At 38.5% G+C, this 20,615-nt stretch overlaps 1 protein-coding gene across 1 annotated transcript in view; it reads left to right on the top strand.

Annotated features, from left to right (window-relative positions):
* The window catches only part of STPG4 (sperm-tail PG-rich repeat containing 4), a 47,088-nt gene that overhangs the window by 11,278 nt on the left and 15,195 nt on the right, over positions 1–20,615 (top strand). Inside the window, exons 4-5 of the mRNA XM_043603322.1 lie at positions 6,290–6,354; positions 6,568–6,622. Coding sequence (XP_043459257.1) covers positions 6,290–6,354; positions 6,568–6,622 — 120 coding nt within the window. The remainder of the gene's footprint in view (positions 1–6,289; positions 6,355–6,567; positions 6,623–20,615) is intronic.

The raw sequence follows: 20,615 nt of genomic DNA, 5'->3' as shown, positions 1-20,615 counted from the left end.
TGAGATGTTATACACAGTACTGTAGCATTGTTTATAATTTTATTTAATCAGAGGACTAATTATATCATGGTACATCCTTACAGTGGTATATTGTGCAATCATTAAAGATAATGATGTAAATCTATATGTGTTGATATGGTAGTATCTCCAAGGTATATATTATTAAATGAAAACACACAAGGAACAGACAAATATTATAGTATAATCCCATTTGTATGAATAAAATCAAATATACATATATATAATGTTAAATGCATCCTTCCTTTTCTTGAGAGGTACTTAAGCAATCATTAACTGGTTTCCTCTTGAGAAGTGAGGGTTACATTACATTTTCCATTTTAAATCTTCTCTTATTTACTTCCTCTAGGTTGGGAACGTTTCAGTGAAAATCACAAACAAGATTTAAAATTGCTTGAAACTTCTGTCTAGGTTAGCTTTAGCCTTAGAAGATGACGCTCATGTAAAAGGAAACAAACTTGGTGATTCGGCCTTTCCCCACCCCCATATTGTAAGGAGGGGGCCAGGCTGGAAAGGCACCCCTGTTAACTTAGAAAATTAGCCAAAGGATCCATTCTAATGTGTTCAAAAGACATCCTTGAACAGCTGATTGGGAGACTGAGGTTGAGAAAATCTGGTTGATACATTGATAGTTCTTAGCTGTGTTTATAGCTTTGATGCTATCTCTGAAGACATGTTAATATGAAAAGCGTACCATGGCAAAAGAAATGTCTGATGGAAATTTCAATAGGATGGTTTTGCATTGAGCAAAATATCAACAGAGAGAAACGTTGCGCCCAAAGAGGGGCTGGCAAGTAATACTGTAGGGAACTCAAGAGGTAAATGTTGGGATAATGAAGAGCAAAATGTAGATGAGACAGTTCGTTGTTCATTTAAATTTAAAAAGTGGCCCTCAGAGTTGGCTCATTTAGCAAATATTTTTTGAGGTTAAGTTCTCAGAGAGTATCTGCAAGGCAAGGCAGTAATTGCCAAATATGCAAATATGTCAAGAAAACAGCTAATGAAAATGATTTTTGAAAAATGGATATGGAGAACCCCTCTCAGGGACTGGGACGCATTTGTAGTTCTTAGGGTTCTTTTGGAGCTGATGAAAACTACAAGATACTGGCATAATTAAGAACAATATCATTGCTATCATGAGGCAGACTTCTTTTTGAGAAAGTCCTATGTTGTCTATTTCTCAGACCCAAGTCTGAGCAGTGAATCAGTGATACTTTCATATGACATAAGAGACTTGACTTCTCAGAGATACATTTGGTGAAATTTCCACCAATAGTGCTTAAAAATATTGCACCTGCTAGCCCATTCACTTCATTCACCTTATGATTATTCTGGTAGGGATTCTAAAGGAGTGAAAAATCTGTTTCCTTCTGTCCCACCTATTTATAGATCTGGGTTTTCAAAAAATTGTCACACCAAGGACCTAATAAGTAGAGTTGGATTTTTTTTCACTTATTCCAGGTTTCTGACATTGATGGTGCTGGTACCACCCAACTGAATTAAGTATCCACACTGAGATCCTGCCCTATTTTATGATCCCAAGATTGTAAGATTTCTGAGTGCCTAATCAATGTGAATTGAAACAATTAGCTAGAGTCAGGTCTTTTTATGGGCACATAGTCTATATTCTCTGAGCCGTATCTTACAAATGAAGAATTCAGAAGCATATGTTGGAATTAGGAAAGTATGTGTGTGTCTGTGTGTGTGCGTGTGTGCGTGCACATATGCATACACATACATACATACACACATATCCATTCTTTTTGAGTTATATATACATATATATTCCATTAGACCCAAAGATAATGGAACCACCCAGATAGTTTGCAACAAGTTCAGCAATACACAGAGAAACAGTCTCTTATGTAAGGCAGCTATTTAAGATTTTATGGAAAAAAATCAGCCCTCTCTCAGCTATATCAAATAGCAAAGGATGGCCAATGCCAAATAAAATAGGATAAATATAGAAGCTATGGGTAACCAATATTCCTTTCTAGATTAATGCTAAGAGTTTTTTCCATGAGTACTTTATTATGTAAATCTTTTGTGATTGCTGAATATAGAAGAATAAACAGCTGCTTAAGATTTTTTCTTAACTTTTCAGTTCTCTTTCTCATTTCTCTTCCTCTGTATGTGTGTATATGTGCATGAAGGAGAGAGAGCACAAGAACAATGAGCATAAACCATATATGCACAATTTAAAGTAAATAGAAAGGAAATACACATGCAACCATCATCAAAATCAAGAAATAAAATGCTGTGGCCCCCAAGAAAGTTGTCTGCTTAAAATACATTCCTGTGCTTCCATGGTGTCATAAACAAACAAACACGTGTTTCCTTGGTGTTTATTATGTTGAGTGAGCAATGAAGAAGGCACAGGTGCGTCAGGACAATGTATATATTTCATCATAAAATCTGTATTTACGGTTATTATCACTATATCCACAAAAAGCTGCCTCTGCAATCAAAATTGTATTAGGATGTGAAAGACAGCTGTGGGGTGAGATAGAATGGCTGAACTTCCATGTGGCAGGTGATGCCAGGATATGGATGCCTCATTTTCAACAAAGGCAGTATTATACTTTTAAATCTGATTTTAAAATAATAGGGGGTGGAAGAGATTGTTCATTTCAAGGAATGATTCTTCCCAGGATTTCTTAATACAACTCCTCCCTGCCAACTCCTTCAACGTAGGCAGTTCTGGAGGTCTGGTCAGTCTTCCCCTGGCTTCTCCTTATCTATTCCACTCTGTGTGTGCACCAGCTCCTGACACTCCCTTATGTCACACACTTCTGGGCTATTATCTGAAGATCCAGGGACAATGGAGTCACCCAGGTAGTTTGCAGTAAGTTTGGCAGTAGGTAGAGAGACAATCTCTTCTGCAACATTCCTCCTTAAAATGCCCTTCCTTGGCCCCCTCGAGGAAGTCCTGCCTTCCCTAAAACCGGACTCAAGTCTCACTGTCTTCTCCATCTTTAGATCACCCAGATGGATTTATTTATTTATTTTCCCCTGGCTTTACTGAGGTATAACTGACAAATAAAATTGCATATATTTGCATGCCTCATGAAATGATTACCACATCAAGTTCATTAACATATCCATCACTTCATATAGTATTTTGTGTGTGTGTGTGGTGAGAACCCCATAAGATCTAGTCTCTTAGCAGTTGTCAAGGATACAATACAGTATTAACTATAGTCACTGTGCTGTACATTATATCCCCAGAACTTATTCATCCAGTAACTGAAAGTTTGTACCCTTTGACATTCGTCTCCCCATTTCCCCACCCCCAGACCCTCTCAACCACCATTCTACTCTATGTTTCTATGAGTACCCTTTTCTTTCTTTTTTTTTTTTTTAAAGATTTTATTTTTAAAGCAATCTTTACACCAAATGTGTGGCTCAAACTCAAAACCCAGGGATCAAGAGTCACACACTCCAACAACTGAGCGCACCAGGTGCCCCTATATGAGTACCCTTTTATATCCCACATATAAGTGATATGAAACAGTATTTGTCTTTCTCTGGCTTACTTCACTTAGCATAATGAGCTCCAGTTTCATCCATGTTGTTGCAAATGGCAGGATTTCCTTTTTTATTGTTGAATAATATTCCTGTGGTAGGTAGATAAATAGGCAGATAGATAAATAGACAGATATTATGCTCATTTATATACACACACATATATAATTTATATCACATATGTATTCATTATCCATTCATCCATCAGTGGATATTTGGGTTGTTTCCCTGGCTTGGCTATTTGTGAATAATGCTGCAGTGAACATGGGAGTCAGATATCTCTTCTAGATATTGATTTTGTTTCCTTTGGATATATACCCAGAAATGGGATTACTAGATCATATGGTAGTTCTATTTTTTAATTTTTGAGGAAACTCCATACTGTTTCCTATAATGGCTGTATAATTTTACATTCTTACCAATAGTGCACAAGGGTTTCCTTTTCTCCACATTCTGACCAACACTTGTTATCTCTTATCTTTTTGATAATAGCCTTCCTAACAGGTGTGAGGTGATAGCTCATTTTAGTTTGATTTGCATTTCCCTGACAATTAATGACATTGAACACCATTTCATGTACATGTTAGCCACTTGTATGTCTTCTTTAGAAAAATTTAGGTCTTTTGCTAATTTTTAATCAGATTATTTGTTTTTGTTTTGCTACAAAAACTCATGAGTTGTATGAGTTCCTTATGTATTTTGGATATTAACAATTTATAAAAAAAAAATCCAAAACAATCATTGCTAAAACTAATGTCAAAGAGGTTTTCCCTGTATTTTCATCTAGAAGTCTGTGGTTTCGGGTTTACATTTAAGTATTCAGTCCATTTTGAATTAATTTTTGTGAGCAGTGTAAGATAGGGGTCTAGTTTCATTCTTTGCATGTGGATATCCAGTTTCCCCATTACCATTTATTGAAGAGACTATCCTCTACCCACTGTGTATTTTTGGTGCTCTTGTTCAATATTAGTGGGTTTATTTCTGGACTCTCCACTCTGTTCTATTGGTCTATATGTCTGTTTTTATTCTAGTACAACACTATTTTGATTACTATAGCTATGGTTTAAAATCAGGAGGTGTGATGCCTCCGGCTTTGTTATTTATCAAGATTGCTTTGACTGTTGGCAGTCTTAGATGATTCCATATCAATATTAGGATTGTTTTTTCTATATGTATGAAATATGCAGTTGGAATTTTGATAGGGATTGCATTGGATCTGTAGATTGCTTCGGGTAGTATAGGTATTTTAACAATATTCATTCTTCCAGTCCATGAACACAGGATATCTTTGCATTTATTTGTGCCTTCTTTAATTTCTTTTATCAGTGTCTTACAGTTTTCGGTTTATAGATCATTCACCTCCCTAGCTAAATTAATTCCTAAGTGTTTACTGTTTCTGATGCTATTGCAAATAAGATTATTTTCTTAATTTCTTTTTCAGATAGTTCATTGTTAGGGGTGCCTGGGTGGCTCAATCATTTAAGCATCCAACTTTTGGTTTTGGCTGGGGTCACGATCTCACAGTTGGTGAATTTGAGCCCTGCATCGGGGGCTCTGTGCTGACAGCATGGAGCCTGCTTGGGATATCTCTCTCTCTCCCTCTCTCTCTCTTTCTCTTTCTGCCTGTCCCCGGCTTGCTCTCCATCTCTCTCTCTCTCTCTCTCTCTCTCTCTCTGTCTCTCTCAAAAAATAAATAAACATTAAAAAAATTTTTAAAAAATGGTAGTTCATTGTTAGTACATGGAAACTCAACTGATTTTTGTAAGTTGTTCTGGTATCCTGTAAATTTACTGATTTTATTTATTCTAACAGTTTTTTGGTGGAGTCTTTAGGATTTTTTATGTATAAGACCATGTCATCTGTGAACGGGAACAGTTTTGCTTCTTTCTTTCCAATTTGGATGCTTTTTATTTTTTTTCTTGCCTAATTACTCTGGCTAGCACTTCCAATGCTATGTTGAATGGGAATGGAGAGAGTGGGCAGCCTTCTCCTATCCTGATCTTAGAGGAAAGCTTTTGGCTTTTCACCATTGAGTATGTGATATTAACTGTGGGTCACTCAGTTGGGTTTAATCTCTTCCTACCCTCAGTCTATCTTTTATAATTTTATTTATAGTATTTTATATTAGAATTGTTTATGTGTGTGCCTTCTCACTCCTGCTGGTCAGGGACTATTGTATTCCCCATTACACCCAGCACAGTTCTTTACCTACAGAGCAAGCTCACTAAATGGTAATTGAAATGGATTTGTTGAATCTAGTACATTTAAAATATGATCAATTTTACAGAATTTTTCTATGCATCATCTCAGGCATACTGTCATATAAATTTATGAAGAAGGGGCCCTGGGTGGTTCAGTTGGTTGAACATCTGACTTCAGCTCAGGTCATGATCTCATGGTTCATGAGTTAGAGTCCTGCACTGGGCTCTCTGCTGTCATTGTGGAGCCTGCTTGGAATCCTCTGTCTCCCTCTCTCTTTGCCCCTCCCCTGTTCTGCTCACTCACTCTCTCTCTCTCTCTCCCAAAAACAAACATTAAAAAAAAATTTACCATGAAAAGTGAGCATTGGTTGAATGTTTTGAAGCTCCATCTTTGAAAATGTATTTTTTCCATTATTAAGATAGAGAATAAATTATATAATGCTGTATGGTCATAAAATAAAGGATTATGAATGACAGGTAATAAAATAAAGTGAGCTTGAGACCTGTATTAATCTATTTTTGGTGTCCTTGTCCATTCTGTGTAGTCAGTTAAACTTTCACCAGGGCAATACGATCTACTTCCTGCACCAGTTCCCAAGCACGCTTCCAGGTAATTATATACTTATTAAGTTGCTTTTAATAATTTCACTCATGCCTTTTTATTTACATACTTAACCAATACTAATGGCTTTTAAACCTCATTTATGCCCATCATATCCAGATTAGCATTTTTAAATATTTAGTGAGAGATAGGTAATAAGTTAATAAAGTTCTCACATTAAAAAACAGATTTAGAATATCATCTTTTCTTTTTTTAATATAGGAGCTTCGTATTTCGTTCTGCAGTTCAAAGATTTCCAACAAGCTGCTTCACTCCTGTAAGTATATTGTAGACACATAACTCCTGATGAATTTGATGTTTAAAACATGCAATGGTTCATGTTGAGATATCAAGATTAACCTTTTGTTCACTGTAGTAGATAAGCAATGAATGATTAATGTAATTGATTTAATATGTACTTAAAGTATATCTGAAGATATACTAGGGATTTCAGTGTAAGTAGTCCATTTGTGTCAAGTTATAGAATAAAAGTAAAGACTTCTTTACTTTCTGTAAGTCTTGACTCCTATCACCTTCTCAGTGAAGTGATCCTTGGTCACCTGTTCAGAATTTTCTGTGCCCCATCCTTATTTTGTTTTGTTTTGTTTTGTTTTCTCCATATTGCTCATTACTATCTGATACATTACACTTAAACATTAATTTCTCCTGTTTTGTCTGTCTCCCTCACTAGAATATAAGCTTCATAAAGGTGAGGATTTTTGTTTTTGTCCTGTTTACATAACATGTAGAAAAATAGCTGACACATGGCATTTATTGATTTAATTGATTGATAAAGTCAGAGATATTTGATAGATCATTATATTAACAGCAAGAAGGAAAAGTATCTGTCTCTGGTTTCTTTCCAAAGTGTGAAAATGCCTACCTGTTTCTACAAGTTTCCAAATATATGTACATGTGTTATGATAAAAATGAACTCCTTTAGATAACTAACTAGTAGGATGCCAAAAAATAAATAATTATATAAATATTTTGAAGGATTAAGGAAATATGAAATTATTTAGGGATGGTTTGATGGACTTGAATTACCTATTTGTAACTAGAAACTCAGGGGAAGAGAAACATACAGTGAACATCCAAAAGGGGAATTTAGATAACAGAGTTCAGAAACAGACCATAGACTATGTGAGATTTTTATATTTGATAAAGATGGTGTGTCAAATTAGTAGGAAAAAGGAAGAGCTATTTTATGCTAGACAATTGATGAAATAACTTAGAAAATTAAGTTAGATTCCTCATGCCACATATTAAAATGAACTCATATTGATTAAAGAATTAAATACTTTTGAAACCATAAAACCAGAAGAAAACATTGGCATGTATCTAATTTTAGGATAAGGTAGATTTTCTGAGTAATAGCAATGGATGAACTGCAAAGGAAAAGAAGTATTTGATTTGATTCCACCACATTTAAATTTTTTTGTATATCAGAAAACAAACTGTAAATAAGTAAACAGGAATTAGGAAAATATTTTCAACATACATGGCAGATAAAGGGCTGACAGCCTTATCTACACTTCTCTTAACACTCTATAGGAGGGACCCCTGGGTGGCTCAGTCGGTTAAGCATCCAACTTCGGCTCAGGTCATGATCTCATGGTTCATGAGTTTGAGCTCCGCATTGGGCTCTCCACCAATGCTGACCATGTGGAGGCTGCCTAGGATTCTCTGTCTCTTTCTCTCTCTCTCTCTCTCTCTCTCTCTCTCTGTCTGTCCCTTCCCCCCTCTTTTTCTCTCCCCAAATCAATAAACTTAATAAAAAAAAAATCTATAGGAGAAACATCAATAGAAAAGTAAAACAGGTAAAGGAAGTGTGAGAAGCTAAAAGGTTAATTGAAAACTGTATGGGGGTGGTGTGCTTGGATGAATAATGGCGCCAAAGCTGTGTCTGTGTCCTAGTTTTTAGAACCTGTGAAGGTTACCTCATGTGGCAGAAACTGTCCGTGTAATTATGTGAAGGATCTTGAGATGGGGAGATTATCCTGGATTTCCAGTGGACCTTATATGCAATCACAGGTGTCTGTATAAGAAAGGCAGGGGGAGATTGAGAAGGGGGGAAGGCAATGTGGCCACAGAGGCAGAGGTTAGAGTGATGCGGCCACAAGCCTAGGAAGGTGGCCATCACCAGGAGCTGGAAGAGGTGAGGACAGACCCTTTCCTAGAGCCTCCAGAGGTATCCCTGATGACACTTTGATTTTAGTCCAGTGACACTGATTTCAGACTTCTGGCCTCTGGAACTATGAGAGAATAAAATTCGGTTGTTTTAAGTCACCAAATTTATAGAAATTTGTCACAGCAGTCACAGGACACGAACATAGGTAGAGATTATGTCCAGTGGATTTCACTGTGGATTGATGGGAGGAGGGCGTGGTTTTTCTTTTGGGTGTCCCTAGGCCTTTTCTCCCGGACATATCAGTAGCTTCAAAATGACTCCTCAGCCTCTGGCTTGGGTATAGGCCAGTTGCTGGTGTTCTGGGAGCTGAGACGGGGAAGGGGCTGGGAGGTCTCACCGTTTTGTGTGTAAAGAGCTCACTCAATTCCTGTTTTTAGTGAAGGCTCCTGTCCTCAGAGTGCCTGGGGCTCCTGAGTCCAATTCTCTGGTGCAGTCTTCCCAGGAATGAACCCCCCCCCCCCCCCACACACACACCCTGGGATGCAGGAAGGGCGTGAGGCAGAGGGACCTAGAGAGGAGAGGTCTACCGGCCCTCCTATGTTCAGCCCCCACCACCCATTCCCACCTCACAGGGGCTCCTCAGGGCTGAAATTCCTGACCTTCTTTTGGGTTCTGTGGAGCAAATCAGCCTGCTCCTCTGGCAGGCCCTCTCCAGGTGCGTGGGCTTCAGCTCTCCCCACTGAGCCATATCAGGTACCATTCCTCCAGACTGCTTCATGTCTACCCCAGATATGTTATCTCTGCTGGCTGTTGTCTCTTCTCTTGGGTGTGTGTGTGGAATGGGGGGTGGATAGTTATGCCTTTTTTATTTGATAGGTGGAACAGAGACAGATGAATGTGTCTGGCTGGCTTTGGCAGCAAGAAGTCAAGACACGTGGATTTTTTTTGCTAGGTAATACTCTATATCCCCTGAAATATATTGTTAAAATTTTTTTTAAATGTTTATTTACTTTTGAGAGAGAGAGAGAGAGACAGAGAGTGCGCTATCAGGGGAGGGGCAGAGAGAGAGGGAGACACAGAATCTGAAGTAGGCTCTAGGCCCCCAGCTGTCAGCACAGAGCCCGACGCAGGGCTCAAACTCACAAACTGTGACATTATGACCTGAGCTGAAGTTGGATGCTCAACTGACTGAGCCATCCAGGCGCCCGGATTGAAATATATGCTTTAAACGAATGCTGTGAGCTAATAATAATTTGTTTACTATTAGTAAAGAGGCTCAAATCAAAAATAATTTGATATTAGTTCAGGCTATATGTCCTGCAGGGAAAAGCAGCCCTGTATATGAAATAGCACAAGCCAGTTGATTCTGACAGTCTTTGCCTTTGTTCTCATCGCTTTTATGGAGGAGAAGATTTTTGGAGATCCTTATTCTGCCATTTTCATTGATGTCACCTCATCCATTCTATTTTATAAATAAATGTGATTCACTGATTTAGAACATCCTGTCCTTCAACAAATTGAAAAGAATACTTTCATGGAAAATGTTCTAACACAAAGAAATAGCTCAGGGCTGTGATTCATGTCTGTCCTAAACATGCATTCCTACAGCAGAATGTGGGTTTGGTTTAGATCCACAAACTTGTAAACTACAGAAAGCAGACTCCTTTGATCCCAACAGTGGGAGATGTTGGTGCGCTGTGTTGAGTATGGTACAGAAATGCTGCCTACCAGGAGAACATTCTCAAAGTTAAACCAATGCAATAATCTTTAGGCCATTATAATATGCCACTTAACCTTTATCTGAAAAACTCAATTTGATTGATTTCGTCTTTCAGTTTAATTGTTCTAGAAATTAACATTATGATCACAGAACTGTTTAGGACTCTTAGAAGTGGAAGAAACTTTATAAATAAGCTACAGCTGACCCTTGAACAACACAGATTCGAACTGTGTGGGTCCGCTTATATGTGTATTTTTTTAAAGTAAATACAGTACAGTACTGTAAGTGTATTTTCTTTTTCTTATGATCTTCTTCATAACATTTGTTTCTATAGCTTACTTTATTGTAAGAATACAATATATATAATACATACAGCATACAAAATACATGCCAATTGACTGTATATGTTATTGGTAAGGCTTTCAGTCAACAGTGAGCTATTAGCAGTTACGTTTGGGGGGAGTCCAAAGTTATACATGGATTTTCCACTGCTTGGGGGCCAGTGTCCCTAACCCCCATGCTGTGCAAGGGTCAACTGTACTCTATCAGGGTTGGTTTTGATGGTGATAACCATCATTCATTGACTGTTTTCTGGTGCAGGTGCATTTAATCCTCGCAGCAACTTGGTGGGGTAATATTTATCATCTCCGTTTCACAGGTCAGGAAATGGAAGTTAGTTTCCAGAGGTCACACGGTTTTTTTAGGAAGTGGAGCTGTGACTTAGACCCTGTTTATAGTGACCTCAAAACCTGGGCTCTAAGGTCTACTGCCTAGTGCGTGAGCATGATCAAGTGACTTGCTTAGTGCCTTTGGACATTTACAGCTCATCTGGGGTCAAATCCAGGTGGCAGACATTGTGTTGTCTCTGGCGTCACCATTCCTCACTGATGACTAAGGCTTGTTTGTGGGCCCAGGTTGGACCCTTTTTGCAGTAGGATAAGTTCACATGCAGGGAGCTTCTCTGTCCTGGGAGGTCCATCTGCCAGCCTGCCTGTTAGGTCCTGATCATCTAAGATTCTTAACAACGGATGGATGCAGCTTAGGCTCCAGCTGGGAGACTTGCTACACTAGCTTTTCTTAATTGGCCATATTTTTCTCTGGGACACCTTTAGGATATTAGAACTTCCAGTCTTTTCTCAGCAAAGTCTCTTTGTAAAATGCCGGACTCAACTGAGTCTAGCTGACTTCAATAGAAATTCTTTCATCTACTCTATACAGCTCTTTTGGGTGGCTCTGTGTGTGAGGCCCCAGTGCCAAGTTGGTATTGTTGACTATTCAATGCAGATGAGACATCTTGTCAGCGTGCTCCCTTCCCTCTTAAAGGGCAAGAACACTCTAAAGTCAATAACCGCCCCCCCCAAATTAAAAAATAAAGTCAATAACCCAAAGTGTTTTATTCTTCAAACTGCCTTTTCACACCCATGAATGACCGTAGTTCTTATTGATATCTCAGACTCAGTAGTGATCAACTCAAACTTTCGAGAGCCAATCAACCTACACCATACGATTTCATTCAATTTCAACAGTATTTTTGGCCAAATTATTCAAATTATTAATATTATTGAATATTTACTTGTCTCAAGCATGGTAGTAGGTGTAGGTAAACACATAAGAAGAATATAAAACAGAGCTTCTGAACATGAATAGACACTTCTCTAAAGAAGACATCCAGATGGCCAACAGGCACATGAAAAGATGCTCAACATCGCTCCTCATCAGGGAAATACAAATCAAAATCACACTCAGATATCACCTCATGCCAGTCAGAGTTGCCAAAATGAATAAATCAGGAGACTGTAGATGCTGGAGAGGATGTGGAGAAACGGGAACCCTCTTGCACTGTTGGTGGGAATGCAAACTGGTGCAGCCACTCTGGAAAACAGTGTGGAGGTTCCTCAAAAAATTAAAAATAGACCTACCCTGTGACCCAGCAGTATCACTGCTAGGGATTTACCCAAGGGATACAGGAGTACTGATGCATAGGGGCACTTGTGCCCCAATGTTGATAGCGGCACTCTCAACAATAGCCAAATTGTGGAAAAAGCCTAAATGTCCATCAGCTGATGAATGGATAAAGAAATTGTGGTTTATATACACAATGGAGTACTACGTGGCAATGAGAAAGAATGAAATAGGGCCCTTTGTAGCAACGTGGATGGAACTGGAGAGTGTGATGCTAAGTGAAATAAGCCATACAGAGAAAGACAGATACCATATGTTTTCACTCTTATGTGGATCCTGAGAAACTTGATAGAAACCCATGGGGGAGGGTAAGAAAAAAATAAAAGAGGTAAGAGTGGGAGAGAGCCAAAGCATAAGAGACTCTTAAAAACTGAGAACAAATGGAGGGTTGATTGGGGGTGGGAGGGAGGGGAGGGTAGGTGATGGGCATTGAAGAGGGCATCTTTTGGGATGAGCACTGGGTGTTGTATGGAAACTAATTTGACAATAAATTTCATGTATTAAAAAAATAAAAATAAATAAATAAGTAAAAATAAAACATAGCTTCTGTTTCCAAATACCTAAGCAAGTCTGCTCAGTGATTTTATTAATTATAGAAAGTGTACCCATAGAAGCACACAGGAACTAGTGTGGGACCAAATGGCTTAGCATACACGACTTGAAACATGACATCCAAAATTAGACACTGATGACAAGTTTAATATTATCTGTTGATAGAAGCACATGTACCTTCTTCCTTCCAGCCATCTCCAGAACTTTCTGATACATTCACTTGTAAGCTTCTTAGCAAATGCTGATTCCAGGTGGAAGAAAAAGATAAGGAGTGAAGAAAAGGCTTGAATGAGGAAAGGGACATCCATACTTGTCCCTTCAAAGCCTGTATTCTAAGCCAAACTCAAAGAAACCAAAGTGCTAGTTGTCTTCTCGGCCTTTGGATCCAAAAGCTTTTTCATTAGGCATTTATTAGTTGAGGGGTCAAGAAGGGAAATTACTGCCCACTGCAGTCATGCCTGAAACTCCATAGTAGGGATTTAAAAAAAAAAAAAAGATTTTATTTTTCAGTAATCTCTATACGCAGGGTGGGGGTCAAACTCACAATCCTGAGATCAAGAGTTGCATGCTCTTCTGACTGAGCCAGGCAGGTGCCCCCATAGTAAGAATTTTGATATGAAAGCCTAAGATCTGAGACATGAGACATGTGCCATTCTTTTTTTTTTTTTTTTTTTTAATTTTTTTTTTCAACGTTTATTTATTTTTGGGACAGAGAGAGACAGAGCATGAACGGGGGAGGGGCAGAGAGAGAGGGAGACACAGAATCGGAAACAGGCTCCAGGCTCTGAGCCATCAGCCCAGAGCCTGACGCGGGGCTCGAACTCATGGACCGGGAGATCGTGACCTGGCTGAAGTCGGACGCTTAACCGACTGCGCCACCCAGGCGCCCCTCTTTTTTTTTTTTTTTTTTTTTTTTTGATGTTTACTTATTTTAGAGACACAGAGAGCAAGTGGAGGAGGGGCAGAGAGAGAGAGAGAGGGAGACCCAGAATCTGAAGCTGGCTCCAGGCTCTGAGCTGTCAGCACAGAGCCTGATGTGGGGCTCGAACCCATGAACCATGAGATCATGACCCGAGCTGAAGTCAGACACTCAACTGACTGAGCCACCCAGGAGTCTCTCACATGCCCTCTTTTAAATGCAAAAGCTCTTGAAGGAGAAATATATTAATCCAATTCATACTAAGGAATTAGTGACTAATTAGATTCTCCCTCCCCATCCCCTCATCCTCCAGGAATATAGATGAGACAACAAAATTAGAGTACCTGGGATAAAGGAAAGGAACTGAAAAGAGGGGTTCCAGTTTTTAGATATTTATATCATTACTCTTTGTTCTCTACACAAAATATGTGTTACACTTTTTGATATTAACCTCAAGATAATTCCATAAAAGCATCTGCAAAATAAAGAAAAATAAAAATCACAAAGAGTTGCTATGTTGGGAAGTTTTACAGACATTTTCTTTATAAAATAAGTAAGTCTGTTGATTCTTATGAGAGGATCCAATTTTGACATAACTGAAGTAGCATAGTTTCAGAGAAAATCTACAAGAATGAATGCTAAATAGATGGGAGTTCCTGTTTATGTAGAAAATTTGAATATCAATTTGCATATCTTACTTTATGTAATTATGGTCATAATAGCTATTTGAGTTTAAAGTGTCTTCTTTAAATGTTTATTTTTAAGAGAGCAAGTGAGCAGGGGGAGGGGCAGAGAGAAAGGGAGACAGAGGATCTGAAGCAGGCTCAGTGCTGGTGCTGACAGCAGAGAGCCCAATGCAGGGCTGGAACTTGCAAGTCGTGAGATCATGACTTGAGCTGACGTTGGACGCTTAACCGACTGAGCCACCCAGGTGCCCCTGAATTTAAAGTTTATATTTTCTGTTCTAAAAGTAATATATGATTTCCTGCTCAGTAAGGCAAATTGGCCATATAACAGTCTCTTCTCACTCTCAAATCCCAATAAAATGGTAGTAAAAGAATACATACATCCACATGAATAAACAGAAAAAAAGGGAAACACTGGCACACAAGAGATTTCAACAATTTTTAGATAATAGAAAGTAGAGGAAGCCACAGATTAAAAAGCAGGCAGGGGATGGTGCAGAAGAGACGGGAGCCTGTTTGTCTCGTAGAACTGCAGAGAGACTTGGGACTTGGTGGGGGAAAGTAAGGTGACACAGGGAATTAGTTGAACACCAGGGAATTAATCAAAACTGTATACAGAGAGTAATTTAAGTCTGGAGGCTCCCTTCCTCTCCTAATGTGAAATGTTGCTCTTTGGACACTTGCCCCTCAAGCAAAAGTTTAGTAGAATTTATCCTCTGGAAAAACTCAATGAGCCTAGAGGAAAGAGAACCACATCCTGACATTGAGGGAACCCCAGGAAAAAAACTGGCTCCCCATTCATTTGCCTGATCTCCACACATCCCAGCCACATACCCAAGCTTCCACCAGGCAAATGTGAAAAGCCTGTAACACGAATGAGAGATGGATATAAACAGACAGAAGGATGGAAACCTGGTTGAAAACAGAACACAGGGAATCGAAGGAAGATTTTTTAATACACTTTTTAAGTGTTTATATATTTATTTTGAGAGGACGGAGGGGCAGAGAAAGAGGGAGAGAGAATCCTAGGCAGGCTCCACCCTCAGTGCAGAGCCTGACGTAGGGCTTGATCCCCCAACGATGAGATCATGACCTAAGTTGAAATCCAGAATTGGACTTAACTGACTGAGCCACCCACGCACCCTGAGGGAAGATTTTTTTTAAATTCAATTAGCATCCACAGAGAGAGAGAAAAGGGAAAATTATTTTCAACTTAGAATTCTGTGTTCAGCCACACAATCAATTGTGAAGATAAAATACAGACATTTTCCAGCATGCAAAAACTCATAAAAAATGCCTCCCAAATACTCTTTTTAAATATGCCACTGGTGATAAAATACAGAAAAAGAAGTGAATCCAGGAGGGGGGAGGTGTGGGATCTAGGACAAAGTGGGTCCAGCCTGGGAGAGCACTTAAAAGATGTCCCAGGTGGACCACTGTGCAGCAGGCTGAGAGGGAAACCAATCCACATTGAGAAAGAAACTAAAGAACCCCAGAAGGAATGTTTTTAAGGAGAAAAGGATTTAAGAACAGCTATATGATGAGAAATATTAAGAAAATATGTATAGCAAAATGCACAAGTGAAAAAAACAAGATACTAATTAACCCCAGGTAAAACAAAAGACAATCTAAGAAAAGGAATCATAATATGTAACTTGGCTCTGCAAGGAATAATATTTATTTAGTAAACATTGGTTAGTGATTTAAAATGCTACTTTGAAAACAAATAAAATGCTGCTTTGAATGGATGAGGAGAGAGGAATAGTGGACGGGGCAAGTGCCATATCTTCATTCATTCCAGGAGGCCATCAGTAGATAATTTTTAAGGTACAAATTAAGAAATATCAATATGAACACACTATTTAGTGATAAGGTCAATTCTGTAAGAACAGTTAAGAGCTAAAAATCGTTGTCTTAGGCTCTTTAGAACCTGCTCAGAGACATGTATGCCTAGGACATATGTGTAAAAGGTGTTTCTAAGAGTGCTAGTTGTGTGAAGTGAGGATAGTGTTATTTCAGTGAAATGCTATGTTCACATTCATATCCTGTGCTGTTACACACTCTTAAAAACAAAACACAAAACCGGTTGTCTTAGGAAATGAAATTGGGAGAGGAGTGAGACCAGACTTCTGTTTTTCGCTATAAGACTTTTGGTTCCAGTTGATTTTTAAAGCCACACTTCTCTATAAATTTAATAAAATGTCTTGAAATTTAAGTAAAAATGTATAAAAATTTAAAGTTAGAGTAAAAATAAATAAATTATAGATAATTTGGAAAATATAGAAAATTCTGTTTACAGTTTTTTGTCATTGCTCATATGCAACCAATAATGTTAATTTTCTCCTTTTTCCTGTGCAGTTTTGAAAACATAGTTGTGAAAAAAAATAAAAAAATAGAAACATAGTTGTGATCATGGTGCATGATAATTTTATATCCTTTTTTTACTTAGCATATGTTTCATTATTACAAATCCTTTTAAACTTTATTTTTACTAGGTAAATAATCAAATTATCACATCATAATTTACTCAACCATCCCCCTCTTGATGGTCAATCTTGTTTTCAATTATTCCATATACAGGAGCCTTCAGTATCCAAGTAGAACTTGAACCACCCAAAAGACCTATTAACATGAACCCACTTTAAGTAGAATCAAAATCTCAAAGTAGTCAATAAAGTTTGATTTGGCCTTTCCTTTAAAACAAAAATTGGACTAGGGGTGCCTGGATGGCTCAGTTGGTTAAGCATCTGACTTCAGCTCAGGTCACGATCTCATAGTTTGTGAGTTCGAGCCCTGCATCTGGCTCTGTGTTGGCAGCTCAGAGTCTGGAGCCTGCTTGAGTTCTGTGTCTCCCTCTCTGCCCACCCCCCCCCCCCGCCCCACTCACACACACACACACACACACACACACACTCTCTCTCTCTCTCTCTCTCTCTCTCTCTCTCAAAAACAAGTAAATAAATGTTAAAAAATTGGACTAAAAATTAGGAGAATATCCTATAATTGCAACTAGATACTCATTCCTAAGTTAAAGAGGAGACTGTGTTGAGTTTTTATGACAATGTCTTATAATAGTATAGTGACATCCTTCACTTCATGTTTGACATTCTAATGAAATCACAGAGGATAAATTTTAGAAAAAATATTGTTTGAAGTGTCATCAGTTTTCCCAGGGGCATCTCCTCTGACATTTGAAATCATTCTTTATTGAAGTGCCAGTACGTCACAATCCTTGTCATCGTCTCTTTCTTCTTGTTAGCTAACTTAACTTTGCTGGGTCCTCATTGGTCCATCAAAGACTTTTCCTGTGATGTGGGTACTTTTCCATCACTTTCCTTGACTTCATGAAATCTTGCATTTTTTGGATAAAATGTGCATTTTCACTTTGAATTGGATTTGTACTTTATTTGTGATGTATTGTTAAATATCATTTAAGAATAGTGCAGATAAACTGACTCAAAAAGACACTGTCCTATCTGCAGTGGTGGATGCCAATGTTAAGTGGGGAGAGATATTTGAATAGGATATAATTTTTAATTTGTTTTAAATTTTTATTTTTTAATTTTTAATTCTTTTAATTAAAAAATGTTTTTATTTATTTTTGAGAGAGGGAAAGACAGAGCATGAGCAGGGGAGGGGCAGAGAGAGAGGGAGACACAGAATCTGAAGGAGGCTCCAGGTTCTGAGCTGTCAGCATAGAGCTTGAAGCAGGGCTCTAATCCATGAGCCTTGAGATCATGACCTGAGCAGAGGTCAGACGCCTAACCAACTGAGCCACCCAGGAGCTCCTTGAATAGGATATAATTTTGTAAGAGGTCAGCTCACTGGAGAATTTTTCTGTGTTATGACAACTTTGTTTACATTCACAACTTTGTTATACAAAGACTCTGGTACTGAATACTCAGATCAAAAGACTAATGCTAACATAAGACTGAATACACAAAGTCTTTTCTAAATTTGAGCATCATTTTTTATGGATTATCACAAATGGTATTTACTAGGGTAGAGATTATATACAGCTTCTTGATCGAGATTGCTGAGCCTTTTTTAAAAGTATCACATTCATTTATATCTTTAACAGCAATCAAGGGGATGCCCATTTCAAAAAATTGGTATAAATTTTGTTTATCATTATTTTAAAAAATATTTGTTAATTTGATAATAAAAGAATGGTGTCTCATTATTTTAATTTAATCTTAGGATCTGAGACTACACAATTTTTTTTTAATTTTTTTTTTCCAACGTTTATTTATTTTTGGGACAGAGAGAGACAGAGCATGAACGGGGGAGGGGCAGAGAGAGAGGGAGACACAGAATCGGAAACAGGCTCCAGGCTCTGAGCCATCAGCCCAGAGCCTGACACAGGGCTCAAACTCACGGACCGCGAGATCGTGACCTGGCTGAAGTCGGACACTTAACCAACTGCGCCACCCAGGCGCCCCGAGACTACACAATAGCATATAGTGCAACAATGATTTCAGAGGTAGATTCCTTAATGGCCTTACCCATTTAGCCCATCCTCCCTCCCATAATCCCTCCAGCAACCCTCTGTTCTCCATATTTAAGAGTCTCTTATGTTTTCGTCTCCCTCCCTGTTTTTATATTATTTTTGCTTCCATTCCCTTATGTTCATCTGTTTTGTCTCTTAAAGTCCTCATATGAGTGAAGTCATATGATAGTTGTCTTTCTCTGACTAGTTTCGCTTAGCATAATATCCTCTAGTTCCATCCACGTAGTTGCACACGGCAAGATTTCATTCTTTTTGATTGCCGAGTAATACTCCATTGTATATATATACCACATCTTCTTTACCCATTCATCCATCGTTGGACATTTGGGCTCTTTTCATACTTTGGGTATTGTTGATAGTGCTGCTATAAACATTGGGGTGCATGCGCCCCTTCAAAACAGCATACTTGTATCCCTTGGATAAATACCTAGTAGTGCGATTGTTGGGTCATACGGTAGTTCTATTTTTAATTTTTTGAGGAACCTCCATAGTGTTTTCCAGAGTGGCTGCACCAGTTTGCATTCCCACCAGCAGTGCAAAAGAGATCCTCTTTCTCCACATCTTTGCCAACATCTGTTGTTAGCTGAGTTGTTAATGTTAGCCATTCTGACAGATGTGAGGTGGTATCTCATTGTGGTTTTGATTTGTATTTCCCGGATGATGAGTGATGTTGAGCATTTTTTCACGTGTCGGTTGGCCATCTGGATGTCTTCTTCGGAAAAGTGTCTATTCATGTGAGACTACACATTCTAATTATTAATCAGTTACTTGTGGTCCTTCCTACATACTTTTCTGGTCATAGTCTTTACCCAGTTATCTAGTGGGTAGCGTTTTAACATTCTTTTTTTGTTGATTTGTATAAACTCTATAGTGAAAAAATATTAGTATTTGCTGAAGGTTTTCAGGGATTTTGCCTTTTACTTTTGTGTTTTTATATAGAGAGTTTATTTATTTAATTATTTTAAATGTTTATGTATTTTTGAGGGAGAGAGAGAGAGCATGAGCGAGTGAGCAGGGGAGGTGTAGAGAGAGAAGGGATAGAGGATTCGAAGCAGGCTCCACACTGACAGCAGAGACCCCAATGCTCTGCTCATACTCACAAACCATGAGATCACAGCCTGAGATGAAGACAGAGGTTCAACCGACTGAACCACCAGGTGCCCCTAGAGAGAAGTTCAAAATGTAAAATGTTAGTATCGTCAAATTAGAGTTTGTCATCACCTTTTGGAATGTAGGTTCCATGGAAGGGGGACTGTCTTCTTCTTCAATACCCAGAGCCTAGTACATTGCTCAGAAAATGTATTGAATGAATGAATGAATGAATGAATGAAATCTATGCATCTTTTCTTATTTTTTCCACCATTTAAAAAATTTCCTCCAGAGGAACTCCTGGATGGCTCAGTCAGTTAAGCGTCTGACTTCGGCTCAGGTCATGATCTCACGGCTTGCGAGTTTGAGCCCCGTGTCAGGCTCTGTGCTGACAGCTCAGAGCCTGGTGCCTGCTTCAGATTCTGTGTCTCCCTCTCTCTCTGCCCTCCCCCAGTCACACTCTGTGTCTCTCTCTCTCCCTCAAGAATAAATAAACATTAAAAAAATTTTTTTTTAATTCCCCCCAGAGACATGATGTTTACTTTAGTTTTCTTTCATGTATTTGTCATTTTGACTTGAAAAAAAAAAAAAGCTTACAACTCTTCAGGGCACCTGGTTGGCTCAGGCAGTTAAGAGTCCAATTCTTGATTTTGGTTCAGGTCATGATCTCACGGTTAGTGAGATCAAGCGCTGGGTCAGGC

This window comes from Prionailurus bengalensis, chromosome A3 (assembly GCF_016509475.1).
Source record: "Prionailurus bengalensis isolate Pbe53 chromosome A3, Fcat_Pben_1.1_paternal_pri, whole genome shotgun sequence".
Classification (NCBI taxonomy): domain Eukaryota; kingdom Metazoa; phylum Chordata; class Mammalia; order Carnivora; family Felidae; genus Prionailurus; species Prionailurus bengalensis.
Note: the sequence above shows the minus strand (reverse complement) of the source record. Positions and strands in the feature narration are given on the sequence as shown.